General features: G+C 39.6%; 1 protein-coding gene across 14 annotated transcripts in view; it reads right to left on the reverse strand.

Moving 5' to 3' along the window:
* NBEA (neurobeachin) overlaps positions 1-17,945 on the reverse strand; it is an 834,265-nt gene that overhangs the window by 501,454 nt on the left and 314,866 nt on the right. For 6 of the 14 annotated variants that reach the window (XM_034758618.1, XM_034758625.1, XM_034758619.1 and 3 more), the window contains exons 23-25: positions 16,480-16,697; positions 15,102-15,255; positions 1,801-1,824 (exon numbers count right to left, since the gene is read on the reverse strand). In XM_034758618.1, coding sequence (XP_034614509.1) covers positions 1,801-1,824; positions 15,102-15,255; positions 16,480-16,697 — 396 coding nt within the window. The remainder of the gene's footprint in view (positions 1-1,800; positions 1,825-15,101; positions 15,256-16,479; positions 16,698-17,945) is intronic. The other 8 variants (XM_034758626.1, XM_034758624.1, XM_034758617.1 and 5 more) reach the window with 2 other exon arrangements.

The following is a 17,945-nucleotide window of genomic DNA, read 5'->3' on the forward strand; positions in this document are numbered from 1 at the left end:
CATTTTCAAAAGTGCCTAAGTGACTGGAGCCTAAGCCTCATTTTCAAAAGTGAGTTAAGCTCTTAGGGACAGATTTTTAAATTCATTTAGGTGTCTAAATATGCAGGCGGGCGTCTAGTGGGATTTACAAAAGTGCCTAGGAGGCCAACTCCCATTAAAATCTCAGAATTTGGTGCCTAGGTGCTTTTGAAAATCCCATGAGGTGCCTATCTGCATCTTCAGGCACCTAAATACCTTGACTTTAGGAACCTAAGTCTCACTGATAATCAATGGGACTTAAGTTTCTAGGTCTTTTTTTAAAAATGGGACTCAGGTGCTTGTGAAAATTTTAGCCTTTTGGTTCCAGTTTCAGGGATTCTGTAAGACAAATAAGGAGCTTAAAATGTATTATTTTGTCCTGTCATAAACATTTCTTTCCGTAACAAGAGTAGAGAAAATTCTTTTAAAACCCTTTATTTCCCTATTGTTGAGAATTTAATGTCCTCAGTGAACAGTAACTTGTTGAAATAGTTGTTTAGGTTTAACAACATACTAACAGTGCCGATAATGCCAAACAATATTAAGAAAACAATTGTTCTGACACGTGAAAGGTATAATGTGTCTTTCTGTCATCAGAATGATAGATAACATTGCAAGACATGTCAGTTACATGGGTATTCTGGGAAGGGTTGTCACTATTTAAAATCTGTCCAGCAAGACAAAACAAATGATATGATGACAATTAGACTTTTGAAACACCATTTCCCTTTGAAGGACTGCCACTAGCATTCCTCTAGGCAGTTATTCCCTGTTATTTTATGTTATTTTTCTACCGTGACCCCCTTGTCATAGTAGAAGAAACGTTATTAATTCACATAGAAAAGTAGCAAATTGTTTATATATAAAACACTTACACAAATGAAATTTAAACTGAAGAAGCCATATCTGAATAGCAAGAAGCCATGCCAGGGTGTGCATTAGTAGGCTGCTGGTGCAATTCTCAGGTGGTTATAGAAACATGGCCTTTGGACTCACCTCAATAATCACCAGAAATATGCACCAATAGTCTATTAGTGGACTTCCTGTTTTGGATTATTGCTATAATACAATTAATTATATTGTACTATATACATTTTCTTAAGGGAGTAGATCTTTTACTTCCCAATGTGAAATGTCCAGGTTTATTTTCACATGAAATAGTAAGCCACGTAAAAGCATGTTTTATAGTATAGTTTTTACATGATTTTTGCTAGCATTACATAGAAGAAAAAAATAGGATTTTCTTTAGGAAATCTCCCTAAATGCTGCCAATTCACTATAAAGACAATAAATAGCCTTCTATTAGGTCTAATTACTATAATGAAATTCACCTCTTAAAGGTAACACACTAGTATGTATTCTAACTACATTTCAGAGAAGTTTTCTTGTTTAGCAAACTGTTTTCAGAAGCTAGAATGTTTTAGAATGGTATGGTAAAACTCATGCTTACTATGTAAATTTTAAAAGCAATAACTAAATTCCCAGATGGTTATATGTCCAGAGTTTGAACTAAATCAGATTTTCACAGCAGATGGACACTTCTGCAATTTATATTAGATCATAGGCTTGTCTAACTTTGACTTGGTAGTTTACAATAAGCAGCATATAATTATTAGCCAATGCATTAGATTACACTACGAAACATTTCAGGAAAAGTCCATAAATGCACCTATTTTACTCCTGACCATATCCTATAATATGGCGTGAATAATTAAAAAAAAAGCCAAAATGTCAAATTATCAAAAATAATAAAGATTGAAAAACTTAAAAACTGAAACTTACAGCAGTAATACTAACCTTAGAACCCTGGACATGCAATAGACAAAACAGACAACAGATTACAACAATAAAAGAAAAAGAATATTATTAAAGTTAACTGAAAATACAATGTAAAATTGAAACAAAGTAATATCTTGGAATCATACCTTTATCTGATTAATTTATAATAGGCACTAACATTGCATCTTAGAAAGTGAACATTTGAAAACAAAGACTTAAAAATAACTAAACTGCAAACAGTATAGACATTAAATCTAATCTTTTAATTTTATTATACAGTTTCTTTCCACATTGATCCATCCAAACTGAAATACATATTTGTAAATATGTACATTGAGAAAACGTATAGTATGTTAGTAATGTATACCCACAGTAGAATTTTACTTGTTATATAAATCACAGAAGTACATGACATAATTGTGCCATTCTCCAGTCAATTGAAACTGAAAAAAGTAAATCCAGCCTTAGTATTTATGATTTGTGAGATAAATATGTACAAAATTAATTGACAAAACATACATATAAATCAGAAGAAAAAAATGCTTGATTCTTTAGCCGTAATGCTCTTTGGACTGGAGCACCACAACATACCTTGTTACATACACCAGAGTTGTGCACAATTTTCAAACCTAATCCCAAACTGTACTAAACATTTGAATGATTTTGAGCCACCAGTGGAAGTCCAAGTTTTGGATCATCTCAGGGAGTTTGAGGCTAGTCCCAATGATTAGCAGTTCTGCAAGGTTTCTTGTAGGTTTTATTTTCAGCCAGAACCCTCTCCCCACAACAGGCCTGTCATTTAGTTGTCAGGAGCCATATTTTTAAAACTGACTAATGATTTTGGGGGCCTTTAAGATTTTAAATCCCCAACCTGTTAAACCTTATAGGGTGGATGCTGAGCAAGCGAGGCATCTAAAAAATGGAGGGACCCAAAAATCAAAAGTCATTTTTGATAATTTCGGTCCTAACTACCTTGGAAAATGGAGGTGAAAAAATAGAAGACTATTGCACCTCCAGCACTGAAGACAATTTAAGGTAGTCAATATTAAAAGGTAATATATTACTAACAGTTACCACACTAACAAATTTATTTGAGCATAAGCTTTCGTGGGCTACAGCCCACTTCATCTAGTTTTTAAAAATATTTTAATACTGTCATAATTTAGATAGCACATTTTTTAAACCAAAAGCATTTCAGCTATGCTACGCTAATAGTGCCATTGCAGTATCAACTCCAACAAAATGAGAAGGAAGTTTTCTTTTCTATTTTGGTAGAAAACTGTGTCTAACCATCCTTTCAGATGTGGAAGTTCAGGTCTTGGTCTGGACTCTGAAGCTTAAACGCATCTTTGGGACCCAAACGCATTTTTTCTTTAGATTCCTCAACAAGTGAAATCCGGGTCCCATTACATCAATGTCATAACACCCATTGATTTCAATGGGACAGGGATTTGACGTTAGGTTCACTGAAGCCCTGTTTGATCCCAAAACCTTCAATTTTCTCCTTTAAGCCACATCCTTAAGTCCATGGTTATGGCTGTCATTTTATATTAACTAATGACTAGCTGGAACTGTCAGTCTGTCCACACCATGCTTTAACTGGCAACATCTGTTGCTGTTAACAAAATGCATTTTTCATAATCCTTACTCCCTTTCCTGAAAGCCCTTTGTCTCGTTTTGCATTTTCACATTTTGTCTTATATGGCTGCAAAAATTTTGGGGCACACAGAGTGTCTTATTTGTATTTATAAAGTGTCACGTAAATTTGAGACACCAAAAATAGTTTAAGTGCTAAGAAGATATATATTATCATCTCCGTGTGCAAGGTCTTTGAAGGATTACCTCAATCCCTGCTAGCCCAATGAGCAGTAGACCAGGACTGAGAAATTAACTCTTTCTGGCATATCATCATAAAACAACATTATTAGATCAAAATATATGCTTGCCATTTTTATTTATTTTAGTATTTTCATTTATTATTTCATATATCCTATTGGAAATTAAAAGGCGCCTATCCTTGGCTCTAGGCAATTTTTATACTAAATCACATGCAGTCCCCCCAACAAACAAAAAACCCACCAGCAACTACGTTAAAAGCAAATTATTAAAATTACAATGTCAAGCACTCAAGTTAAGAAACACAGAATATTTTGCCTGTGACACTTTATTTCAGCCCTCTTGTATGTATGCATTATGATACAGTCTTTAATTATATGATCACCTACTATGTTTTCCACAAGTGCCCTGCCTCAATTGACTGAACAGATGGTGCTCACTTAATAAGCAGAAATTCAATATTTTGTTGTATCTTCATTTCTTCAAGTTTATCCCAAGGTTTATTTACTCCACACTATCCAAAAATTGCTCTGAAGACAGCATTAGTAATTTCCTCATGGGCTTCTCTATGGTGCTCCTCACTAGAGTGAGTCACAAACATTAATGTATTTATTTTCATAACAACTCTGAGATGAGGGTTATGATCATCCACATTTTACAGATAGGGAGCTGAGGCACAGAGATGTTGAGGTTCACAAGTATCTGCTAACTTTGGGTGCCCAATTTGAGACATCTAGAACCTGACTTTTCCAAATTCTTAGCATTATATAGAACATCATATGTTCAAAGCACAGCTCCCACTGAGGTCAGTTGCAGTTGAGAGTGCTCAGCTCTTCTGCAAATCAGAACCCAGGTTCTCAAGTCAAGCACTCAGAAAATGAGGTATACACAGCACATGACCAGCTGTTAAAAGCTGGGTTAAGCAACTTGCCTAGCATCACACAGAATCAAATCCTCCAGAGCAGCATTTAACTACCTTAACAAAGAGACTGTCCTTTCCATTTCTGTAACCCCCCCCTGCCATATTCCCAACACACCTTCCAACTTCTGCAACAAATGGAGTAAGGGTCCTACAAAAAACAGTTTACTTCACTACCCAACCCTGATTCATTCCCAGAGCAGGTCCATCCTCTGAACTGAATGAAGCAGGGATGCTGTGGAAAAAACAGTCTGTGATCACGTAATTGGAGACTATCATAACTCATATACACAAGAGGACTGAATTAAAGTAACATAGGTAACCTTAATTCTAGAATTTCCTAACATTTGGATGCTTGACTTTGCAACCTTAATAATGACCTTTTAATATACAAAGGATTTGTGCGTGTATAATTTCTTAGGTTAAAAAAAAAGGGGGGCAACCCCCCCCCCCATATTAACAACCATATAGAAAAGGTACAGACAAGGGCAATGAAAAGAATTAAGGGAATTGAACAGCTTCCATATGAAGGGAGATTAGAAAGACTGGGACTAATTCAGTTTGGACAAGAGGCGACTAAGGGATGTGATAAAGGTCTATAAAATCATGAATGGTGTGAAGAAAGTGAGTGTTATTTACGCCTTCACATAACACAAAAACCAGGAGTCACCCAGTGAAATTAATAGGCAACAGGTTTAAAACAAACAGAAGTCCTTCCTCTCACAGTCAACCTCTGGAACTCGTTGCCAGGGAATGTTGTGAAGCCCCAAACTGTAAATGGATCAAAAAAAGAAATGGGAAAATTCATCATCAGTGGCAGTTAGCTAAGATGGCCAGGGATACAGCCTCATGTTCTGGGTGTCCTTAAGCCTCTGACTGCCAGATGCTGGGACTGGATGACAGGGTCACTGGATTATTGTCCTGTTCTGCTCATTTCCCTTAAAGCATCTGGCATTTGCCACAATTGGAAGACAGGTTATTGGGCTAGACGGACCATTGGTCTGACCCAAAATGGCCGTTCTTATGTTCCTCAGCAGGATAGGGACCATTCAATCCACTGCACAAACCTCTGCCACCTCAACCAATGGAATAACTGATATCAGTAGTCAGTTGCCATCTGGACCAGCACTAGAGGAGGATGGACACTTTGCCAGTTTTCACGGAGAATGATAGAGGAATGGTGGAGACTCAGGAATTGTGGGTCCCATTCCAAGCCCCGGAGAGGAGTGCATTCTAATGGGCACAAACTCTTCTGTCCATTTCCTATGTGACCCCTTCTGCCTCTCCCCGCCAATCTGTCTCTGTCCCAGTCCTAACCCTCCACCACCCCTCATCCCAGTCCCATTTTCCACATTTCAGGCTTTTCATCCCAGTCCCTGTCTCCTTGCCCAGCAAGTCATATTCTCCCTCCACCACCCCAATTTCCTTCTGCCCAGTCTCCTTGCCCAGGTATTTCCAGTTCCCTCTTCTGAATTCTTCATCCCATCTTTCTTCCCCACCCTGACCTCCAGTTGTGCAGCTCCCATCATCCCTGTCCTAATCTCCATCCCCATGCTCCTTGTCCAATCTCATTGCCCCCTCTCCACCATCTCCTTGCCCAGTTTCTTTGCCCAGAGAATCCCAGTTCTGCCCTCGCACCCCAGTTCTTTGTCAGATTGGTTTCCCTTCCTTTTAACATTTTCTCCCTGCCTTCACTGGTTTTCAGTCCCAGTCTCTCCCCGAATGTCATCAAATTTCAGTGTACCCCAACAACCTACTGGTTCCTTCTGTTTCCCTCCCCAGCTCCCAATCCCCCTGCCCAACCAATCCCAGTTTCCTGCCTGCTCCCAGACCCAGTAGCCTTCCAGCCAGTCTCAGTCTCTATTCCAGCTCTCAGTCCCAATGTCTGAACTTTTAAAAGAAAAAGTCACTAGAGTTTTACCAAGAAAAGGTCGCAAGAATTTCTGAACATGGGCAAAACAATGTATTTTTCCCTACTTTTGTTTTCAGAATTGACTGAACCAAAAATTCAACTTGAGACGGACATCCAGCATGGAAAATTTCACCCCAAGTCGTTAAAGTTTGGCAAAGTTATAAGCCACTGAGAACAGGGTCTTATAATGGAAAATGTCAGATGGTGTCTCCCTCTCCCTCCTGCTGCATGGCCTTGAGGGAAAACTGTAGCAAGCCAGTGAGAGAGTTCAGCAAGTAGTGGTATAAGCAGCCAAAGCAGGAACCTTTGGTCATTTGCACACTCAGAGAACTTTCTACAGTTTTGACTGGACTTTTTCTGCCCTGGGTTGATTGGCTGCTTGCTCCAATCCTTCCCCTACACCCCACTTACAATCTTTTCACATCAGCTTCACTCCACATTTGATGCTGTTACCAGGGCCTGTCTCCATCATCTCTCTTATCTCTTCCCCTCCCAAATAACCTCACCCCCTCTCCAAAAAAGGGACATTTACTGCCACCACATAATTCACTATGGTTTTGTGTTATACCCTTTTCCCCACCCTGTGTCAGTCCTGTCTATTAGATTGTAAGTTCTCTGGGGCAGGGACCACCTACTATTCTATGTTTATAGAGTGCCTAGCACTCTTGATTGCCCCTTAGGGGCCACCATAATAAACATGATTAATAATATATCATATAAAAATACCATATTCAAACTATATTGTAAAGTTATTTTTAAATTTACTTCAAGATTCTGCTGCCATGAAGGAACCACTCTTATCTTGCTTTCATGAATGGTAAATGATACCTGAATTTATTGAAAATGTAAATTTATTTAATATCAAGTGAATGCAGGAAATGGTAAACAGCAATGTGAACTCCATCTTAAAGATTAGTTTCAATTTTTATTTATTTATTTTAACAAATGAACCCAATTTAGGATTTTACTTTTGGGAGAATCGTTTTCTTTTCAAAGTTTTTCCTTATGCTCTAATTTCACTTTTCACAAGTATGTACTAATTTGGACGATGATTATGAACTGAATGTGAGTTATGCAATAGGAGCAGGACTGAGCCCTGGCTTACTTATTTTGCTCTTAGACGGTCCAGGGTGGAAGAACGCTGCGGTTCTCGTTGTCTCCATCTTTTAAACTTTTCTCTTTGAATTTCTACTTTCCCTTCTTCTGTATCCACTGCAATGCGGGATAGACACAGGGCTTTGTTGGAGTGTTTTAAAATTAAAACTGTTGATATCAGCTGCTCTACGCATCTCTTGGCATACAATACTCTGTTTTCAGCTGATCCCTACAGATTCACAGCAGATAGCTCTGCAATGATTCAATCTCTTTCAGAACCGGAGAGCAGAAAATTGAGCCCAAAGCTGACACCTGATGTAACTACACAGAGACCCCCTGCTGTGGCTTTAATGAGCTAATTTTGACTACACTGTACCTAGTTATGCAAATAAAAAGATAGCAATATCACAATGAAAATGTAGGTGAGTACAACATAGCCATTCTTATGACTGAGCTTTCTATTTCATGATGATTGCTACAGTGGGCGATATCAGAACAAAGAGCACCTCCAAATCTACTCCACTGATTATGAGACTTGTCTTATAGTAATGCAGCAGAAAGCGGAAAGGATCCTGGGGAGCTTTTGAATCTCAAAGGCAGTTAGCTCCTGTTCTGACCTCCTGAAAACCAGCTTGTAAGAAAAAAAGTTAATTAAAGACAAGGCTATATTAGTGTAGCCAGAAGGTGATTTTCTAGGAAGAATTAGCATATGATTATTGCAACAAAGAGTCCTGAACTATTCTTGGTCAAATCTAAGCCTACTCTCAGGTCTGACTTTGTGTTTTCCTATCTACTGGCTGTATGCATACTAAAGGAAAAAGTTTCCAACTTGGGTGCCTGAAATAGTTGATCATATTATGCTTCCACTGAAATCAATAGCATTTACAGAAACCCAGCACCTCAAAAAAAAAAAAAAAATCAGGTCACTTACATGTTTAATATGGAGTTAGGTGCCTAACTTCAGGCAGTAACGTTTGACATTTTTTGCCATATAGAAATTAGGCACCTTAGCTCATTCCAGAGCCCTTTCAGCAATGCAAAGAGCCAACCAGGACTATACTAAGCCACCTCAAGGAAATTCTTTTGTTAATATGCTACACGCCATGTTGTGTATTGGAAAACAGCTGTGGTTACTTTGTTATAAAAGTATTAGGTCTAAGTTACACCAATTAACTGTAAAGTAGAGATGGTTGGGAATTTTCCAACAAAAGATAGTTTGTCAGAAAATACCCATCTGTTGACCCCAAAATGTTTCCAAGAACATAAGAACGGCCATACCGGGTCAGACCAGAGGTCCATCTAGCAAAGTATCTTGTCTTCTGATAGTGGCCAATGCCAGGTGCTTCAGAGGGAATGAACAGAACAGGTAATCATCAAGTGATCCATCCCTTGATGCCCATTCCCAGCTTCTGGCAAACAGAGGCTAGGGACACCATCCCTGCCCATCCTGGCTAATAGCCATTGATTGGCCTATCCTCCATGAATTTACCTAGTTCTTTTTTGAACCCAATTATAGTCTTGGCCTTCATAACATCCTCTGACAAAAAGTTCCACAGTTTGGCTGTGGGTTGTGTGAAGAAATACTTCCTTTTATTTGTTTTAAAACTGCTACCTATGAATTTCATTTCGTATCCCCTAGTTCTTGTGTTATGAGAAGGAGTAAATAACACTTCCTTATTTACTTTCTCCATACCAGTCATGATTTTATAGATCTCTATAATATCCCCCCTTAGTTGTCTCTTTTCAAAGCTGAAAAGTCCCAGTCTTATTAATCTCTCCTTATATAGAAGCTGATCCATGAGAGGACCTTCCCTCTTAACCCGTGACACCTTACTTTGCTGAAGAGCCTTTGCTGAGGGACCTTGTCAAAGGCTTTCTGAAAATCTAAGTACACTATGTCCACTGGATCCCCCTTGTCCACATGCTTGTTGACACCCTCAAAGAATTCTAGTAGATTGGTGAAGCATGATTTCCCTTTACAAAAACCATGTTGACTCTTCCCCAACAAATCATGTTCATCTGTGTGTGTTTGACAATTCTGTTCTTTACTATAGTTTCAACCAGTTTGCCCAGTACTGAAGTTAGGCTTATCGGGCTTTAATTGCCGAGATTGCCTCTGGAGCCTTTTAAAAAAATTGGCATTATATAGGAGATCCTTCAGTCATCTGGTACAGAAGCTGATTTAAATGATAGGTTACATACCACAGTTGTTAGTTCTGCAATTTCACATTTGAGTTCCTTCAGAACTCTTGGGTGAATACCATTTGGTCCTCTCTTTAGCTTTTTTCTTTGCTCCTTCCTGCTGAGGACCTAAATGAAATTCAAGCTTTAAATGCTCAACTCCTGCATTGCTAATGGGAAACAGCTAAGTGAAAGATATCCTCTTCCCCCTTTTATAAATGGTAGCTAGACTCAAGGGAAGAATAATTTGTATCCTGTGGCTCTTATTAACTACTATAAAAAGATCAGATTCTTAAGAACTGATTTTTTTAACAGGTACAACATTCTGGATTGTAAGGGAACTAGGAAGCTCAAGAGACACACTCATCATATAGATCAAACCAAAGAGAAGCCTGAATTTATAAAGGGACTGAAATGTTTGTGAGGTTCAATAAATGAACTACAAACACCAACAACTCTCTCTTTTTGAGACTGAGTTAAATGCTGGATTAAACATAGCTAGGTAAAAAAAATCTACATCACAACTATGAAACTAGAAAAGCAACTAACTACCTTTCTTTCCATCATAAACTAATGATCAGATAGGATGACAAGTGTTAATTATTTTTTTCTTTTTTGCCCAGGGACCGTGTCCCTCTTCACATTTCTTTATGTTTGGTCAAAAGATAAAATACACTGAGTCAGATTCAGTAATGCTGTTGAAGGAAGGTGTAAATTAAAAGTCCTGTGCCACAGGGTTAAATCACCCGAAGGAAGTCATGTGATATTAATATTTTAAAGGTTCAAAATGGGCACCCAGATTTTCAGTGAGAAGTACTATAAATTCCTTGATACATGTCAAAAATATTGTTGAGAAATACAGTTACGAAGCAATGAAGTAAAATACACAAAGCATATGAGTTTATTCTTTTTGATAAACTGAATAAGCACATATCTAGTGTGATCTACGTGTGTATGTATTATCCCATAGAAGCAAGTCTAACATCCATGTCTACCCAGATTTCTTTGTGTCTTTACACCTACAGTAACTCCTCACTTAAAGTCAACCTGGTTAACGTTGTTTCCTTGTTATGTTGCTGATCAGTTAGGGAACATGCTTGTTTAAAGTTGCACAATGCTCCCTTATAACATTGTTTGGCAGCCGCTTACTTTGTCCCCTGCTAGCAGGAAGAGCAGCCCGTTGCAGCTAACTGGTGGAGGCTTGGAACCAGGGTGGACCGGCAGCCCCTCTATCATCTCCCCACTCCCCTAAGATCCCTGTGCGGCAGCCGCCCAGCATGCTATCAGTTGCCGGTAGTTCAAGTGTCCCTCTGCCCCACTGCCATGTGCTGCTCCTCCCTCTGCCTTGGAGCTGCTCCTGGGAACCTCCTGCTTGCTGTCCTGGGAGGGGGGAGAGGAGGGGGGGGGTAATGTCAGGGTGTCCCCCTCCCCCTGCTCCTGCCCCCCACTTACCCCATCTCTAGAGAGCGGGGTTGGGGGGGAGAACACAACAGGGCTCAGGACACAGGGAGCTTGCTGGCAGCAGCTGCTATCTCAACTTGCTGATCTACTTAAAAAGGCAGTGTACTTAGAGTGGGGTCAGCGTACTTAAAGGGGCAATGCGCATCTCTCTCTTTCAAACACAGGGTGTCTCTCTGTCTACCATGTGTCCCCCCTCCCTCGATTTGTGCTGCCTTGTAGAGTGTGAGGCTACATTAACAAAAATGTGTTAACTCTTGAGGGCTCAGCCGAGTGCTAGTTCATCATTTAGCAGTAAGGCATTCCCTGGGAAATATCCCACCCTCTGACTTCACCACCTCAACCAAGCTTCATAATCATCATTGCTGTGTATAGTATTAAATTGTTTGTTTAAAACTTATACTGTGTTGTGTGTGTATACATCTGATATAAAATATAGTCTTTTGTCTGGTGAACATTTTTTCCCTGGAACCTAACCCTCCTATTTATATTAATTCTTATGGGAAAATTGGATTCGCTTAACATTGTTTCGCTTAAAGTCGCATTTTTCAGGAACATAACTCCAGCATTAAGTGAGGAGTTATTGTACTTGTTTCTAAACCTCCCTCACCTGCATGGCAAGCTCTCTCTATTACTCATTGTCCCACTCCCAACTTTTTATTCAATGCCACTTGGTCAGCTTTCATCTGGGGTAGCATTTCAGCAGTACTGTTTGGCACACTTCAGAGTTATAACCTCTCTGTTTTAAATTCAGTTCATTTTGTAATATCTTTAAATATAGAACAATACCACACAAGTAACTGAGAAATGACTATACCCATATATATAATATAAGGATGTATTCTAAAGGGTTTCCTTTATTAAAATAAACTCCAGCTCAAAGAGAAAAGCTTGAGCCACTTACACGTGACAAGTTCTTGGGCTAAATATACATCATGAATGTACTTACATTTTAATTAAGAAGTGTGTTGAACAAATTTTTTTGCTGTTACTATTCTAACAAGATGACAAAACTGAATGTTTTGTAAGGGAGTCTGCTATAGTCTAGATAAGAATTTTTTTTTAAATATTCAACCTTTTAATTTTGAAATGTCGTGGTACATAGAGCAAAATCATTAAGAACATCTTATTGTTGCAAACCAGGATATTATAAACACAACACTATTGAAAAGATAAGGGTAATTTATAAGACTTTATCGGATGTTCATGTATTATACACAATAAATAAAGGGCAACTCTGAATTACAGGACTAAAGGTCTATAAAGTGGTTTTGCAATGACATAAATCATGATAGCAAAGCTAGAGAGTCACCAAGATCCAAAGATGGAATTATAGCCAAGTAATTCAAACCGTGCCTGTTTTATATTTATATACTATGAGGATTCCACATAAAGCATCTTCATTTTCAAACAAAGCCCCAGCTGCTTGTTTTGAAAAACGTGTTTGAGTGCCCTTCCTCTAAACACTACCAGAGCAGCTTTCATCTTAAGACCTATTGCTGTGGTTTTCCCCTGTACAAGTTAAGAAGCAGCTTTCTTTGCAATGTAACTTTCTAGAAATCTTTCCTTTAACATATTTGATGTCATTCTTGTGACTAAAGTGCAGGGTGCAGTCATACTTGTGAATTACAACACTTTTTGTGCACAGCAAATAGAACAAGAATAAAGCTGCTTGTCATTTGAGATGATGCAAATAATATAGGTACAGTATATACATATCCATTGTCTAAATCAGTATCATATGATTCTGTTTAGACAGTTGCTAGCCCATTAATACGTTTGAGTACCAAATAATATTGGTCCAGCTAGTAGAGCAATTGTGTGAAACTATTTTTAGTTACATAAATACTGGTAATAAAGAATATAGGCAAAGAAGTGCCTATATTAGCTCGGGTTGTTTAGCCTGACCAAACGAAGGCTGAGGGGGGATATGATTGCTCTCTTTAAATATATCAGAGGGATAAATACCAGGGAGGGAGAGGAATTATTCCAGCTCAGTACTAATGTGGACACGAGAACGAAATTTAGGCTTGAAATTAGACGAAGGTTTCTGACCATCAGAGGGGTGAAATATTGGAACAGCCTTCCGAGGGAAACGGTGGGGGCGAAGGACCTGTCTGGTTTTAAGATTAAGCTAGATAAGTTTATGGAGGGAATGGTTTAATGGGATAACATGATTTTAGTCAAAGGAACAGCGTGCCATGGCAGGTAAATAGTATAATGGCTAATGAGGGTCAGGCTGGAGAATCTTGCCTACGTGCTCGGGGTTTTACTGATCGCCATATTTGGGGTCGGGAAGGAATTTTCCTCCAAGGTAGATTGGCAGAGGCCCTGGAGGGTTTTCGCCTTCCTCCGCAGCATGGGGCAGGGATCGCTAGCTGGAGAATTCTCTGCTAATTGAAGTCTCTAAACCACAGGATTTGGGGACTTCAACAGCAGAGTCAAGGGAAAGGGTAGGGATGGCTTTGTGGCCTGCATCATGCGGGAGGTCAGACCAGATGATCATAATGGTCCCTTCTGACCTTAAAGTCTATGAGTCAATAAGTGAGGGTTGTCCAGAGGCTTGAGCAGGAGATAGAGCTTAGGGATCCCTAAACGCTATTATTGGCACTGCTGCTGATCTGTTGCATTACTTTAGGGAAGTCACTTAACCCATTTGTATCTCATTTTCCCCATCTGAAAATGTCATTAATAGCCACAGTTCCTTACATGAGTGTTTGAGGTATAACACTGTTTTTACTTAAAATGTTTTTAGATCTTCAGATGAGATAGTGAGAGCAAAACATTGCTATTACTAATTAAATTGCATTTTGCATGCTAAAGGGGGGGCCTTTTCTTCACCCTTCCCAACGCAGCACATTAAAACACTAAACCAGGGGTCGGCAACCTACGGCCCGCATGCCAAACACGGCACGCGAGCCAATTGTGAGTGGCACGCTGCTGCCCACTGAGAGAAGGGGGGGGGCGGAGGGGCTGGGAGCACCCCCACGAGCCGAGCACCCCAGTCTTCTGCCCTGCACCTCCCCACCCCAACACACACCCATCCCTCTGCCCTGCACCCCCCACACACACCCCAGCCCTCTGCCCTGACCTCGAGTTGCCCCCAACACCCCGCCTTCTGCCCTGCACCTCCACACACATCCCAGCCCTCTGCCCTGAACCCCCCCCACACCCAGTCTTGTACCCTGCACGTCCATACACCCCAACCCTCTGCCCTGACTTCAAGTCCCCCCCCCCACCCAGCCCTCCCCCGAACCCCCCCCCCCCGCCTTGTGCCCTGCACCTCCACACACACCCCAGCCCTTTGCCCTGACCTCGAGTCCCCCCCACACACCCAGCCCTCTGCCCTGAACCCCCCCACACCAGCCTTCTGCCCTGACCTCGAGTCCCCCCCCACACCCAGCCCTCTACCCTGAACCCCCCCACATCAGCCTTCTGCCCTGACCTCGAGTCCCCCCACCCCCCCCCAATACCCAGCCCTCTGCCCTGAACCTCCCACCCAGCGGGCTGAGCAGGCTGGTGGCGTAAGATCAGCATTTTAATTTAATTTTAAATGAAGCTTCTTAAACATTTTGAAAACCTTGTTTACTTTACATACAACAATAGTTTAGTTATATAATATACACTTAGAGAGAGACCCCTTCTAAAAAAACGTTAAAATGTATTACTGGCACGCGAAACCTTAAATTAAAGTGAATAAATGAAGACTCGGCACACCACTTCTGAAAGGTTGCCTACCCCTGCACTAAACCTTAACAGTTTGGTTGATATTGATCAAACTTTTGGAAGAAATCAGTTGTGTTTTCTCCTGTTAAAAAGAAAGCTATTCAGTCAGACAATCCTGTGTTACTATTCTTAACAGTAATTTTTAACATGACCACTAGATGGAAATATTGTACTTACAGTTGGAGATGTGGCTGCAGATAACAATGGTAAAATGCCTCCACAAGCAATGATAATATTGTCTACCATCTGGGAAATGAGGTGGATCGTGTTGTGTACAAAAATAATGTTTTCATTGCTATTGACAAAGTCCATTACAGATTTTGTAGAATGACTAAAAAAATAGGGGGAAAAAAAGATATTAGAACACCAAAGTTTTTTAAAAGTTTAGATTCTCTGTTTTTTGAAATCCGAACTTGAATGTTTCCTAGTTGTATGGTATTGTCTTTGAAATAATAAAAAGTTCGTGAAATTAGTGGCCAGTAAACAAACAGTATTGGCCTTAATTGCAGAAGGAATTACAAACTAAACTTCTAATTTGCCTGTGAATTTCAGGTAAACAAAGGGGGCAAAAATAAAGTGATTGGTATAAAAAAAACTACTACTACTGACTATTTTATAGTATGGTCACACAAACGTGGAAATTACATTTAAGCCAATTGGTAATCTGATTTAATTAAGCAAATTCTCAACTACTGATAATACATCATTACAGCCTTTGCAGAATGAATTATGCCATTCTGGGAAATAGATTAAATAGTGCCTGATATACCGCTGGACTACAAGTAGTAACTATTAAGATAGTTTCTTTGCTTAACTAAAAGGAATCATAAAAGAAGAGTCATCAAGGTGAAAAGCAATGTATTTAAGCAATACATTCTTTTTTAAAATGGTAAACAGATGGTTTTTAAAAAGACACAAGATCACTTGCACTATTTTTTAAATTTTAAAAATGTGTTAAATACATAAATGAATTAGGATGCTATGACAAAAAATATACAGTTAATAGCAATGTGGCCATCAAGGCTAATCAAGACAAAGCATGTCTATTGTTTTACAATTGGAAATCTTTACAGAAATGAAAACTTGTTTATAGGCTAGCTGTGACTGCCTACTAAATTCTCTTGGAGGAGTCTCTGTATTAAGTCATAAGATAGATGAATTATTCAAACACGGGATGAAGACCGGTGTGTGGAACAAATATTTCTGGACTAAGAATGCCAACACCTCCAAACGCTAGTAGTGGCTACTAAAAATAATGTCACAGATATTTGTCATCCCCATATTAAATGTAGTGGTTACTAATAAAAAGTCCATTAAGATACAGTAATTCAAAAAGGATAGGTGAGATACTACAGTTTTTATCCCTCACAAAGAATAGGAATTAACTGAGGCATGTCAGATACTACAATAAGGTAAGTCTGGTAAAGCTGACTTTACAATGGAAATTTACCTTTAAAAAAGTAGTTACCAATACATCTTGTATCTAATTATGTCTTTACTTCACCGATAAACACATACATAATAAAGTTAAAAATAAGAAATATAGCTTTTCTACCTTCTCCAAACATGTACATCTGTTTCTAATGCAAACAGCAAATCTGTCAGCAGCCTCTGGTGCATTGGAGACCATTTAAACTCTGGAATACGAAACATAGTTGTGCGTGGACCTGGACTAAACTGGCGTCGTTGTTCTTCTGTCATTGGCATTCCTCGAAATCCCAAGTCAACTCGCAAGTCTCTGTCTTGCTGGGTAACAGACCGACCTTGCACAGCCTATGTTAACAAAAAGTTCAAAGTTTGTGTTAAACATATGCAATAAATTCTAACAATGCACATGGATAAGATTTGGAGAAGGAGGGGCTATAATTGGAGCTGAAAATAAAAAAATAAAATATACCAGTGGTGCCATCCAGATAAAGTTGGTGTCATTTGATGTAGCCTCATTGAAAATACTCTGATTTATGCCAGCTAACAATCTGGCCTCACATCTGGGCCTTCCTTTCAGTTGTTTCAGTTGTTTAGGAGCGCCCTGTAACCCCCATATTTATATATAATTGTGATCATGCACGTAAAGCATGCCATGTGAGGTGTCAGGGGAAAGGTTATGATCTGCTGAAAGCCATTGTTCTATTTAAATATTGCATATGAAATTATAAGAATTGAGTTGTATGGTTTTCACTAAAATATGCTGTGCGTGTGGCAAGTCCCCAGATACTAGCTCTCCAGATATAATGAGAAGAAAGGTAACTAATGCCTGGGTGGATGCTGAGCAGATATCACCAGCCATTGTCCAGCAGAGGAGTTACAATTCAATGACTCACTCACAGGAGACGTTGTGAATCAGCAATGCCCACCAGACATGCCTGGACTTGTGTTCTCACAGCACATGGGACTAAAGGTATAAAACAAAACACAATGTCCCCATGCTTGGCCTTTTCTACTCCACACCCCCCACCTATGCTGCAAGTAACAAAGACACTCGGAAGACTGAAGACTCCAACAGAGGATACTGGCCCAGGTTTCAAGGGTGAAACCTGTGTACTGTGATCTGCAATATCCAGTGGGCTGAGAAAAATTGCTTAATCTAGATGTTGCCCTGTCTAATAGGGTTGAGAGTTTAGACTGCATGCTTATATTTTATTTTGGTAACCACTCTGACTTTTTGCCTATCATTTATAATCACTTAAAATCTATCTTTTTGTAATCAATCAACTTATTTTACCTTTTATCTTTACCAGTGAGTTTGCCTGAAGTATCTGCTCAGGTTTACAAAGGCTGGTGTATATCCATTAATGAAGTGGTGAGCCAATTAATAAACTTGCACTACTCGTCTTGAGCAGTCCAAGATGGCATGTTCCTGAGGTACAAGGCTGGAGCTGGGAGGATCTGGCTGGTGTCTTTCTCTGTGTGATTCATGAGTGGCTCTGGGAGCATTCATGCAATCTAGCTGGGGTGTGGGGCTCCACATGCGGTTGCGCTGAGTGATAACAGCACCTGGAGGAGTTTGCAGCTTGTCACTAG

This window comes from Trachemys scripta, chromosome 1 (genome assembly GCF_013100865.1).
Source record: "Trachemys scripta elegans isolate TJP31775 chromosome 1, CAS_Tse_1.0, whole genome shotgun sequence".
NCBI classification, from domain to species: Eukaryota; Metazoa; Chordata; order Testudines; family Emydidae; genus Trachemys; species Trachemys scripta.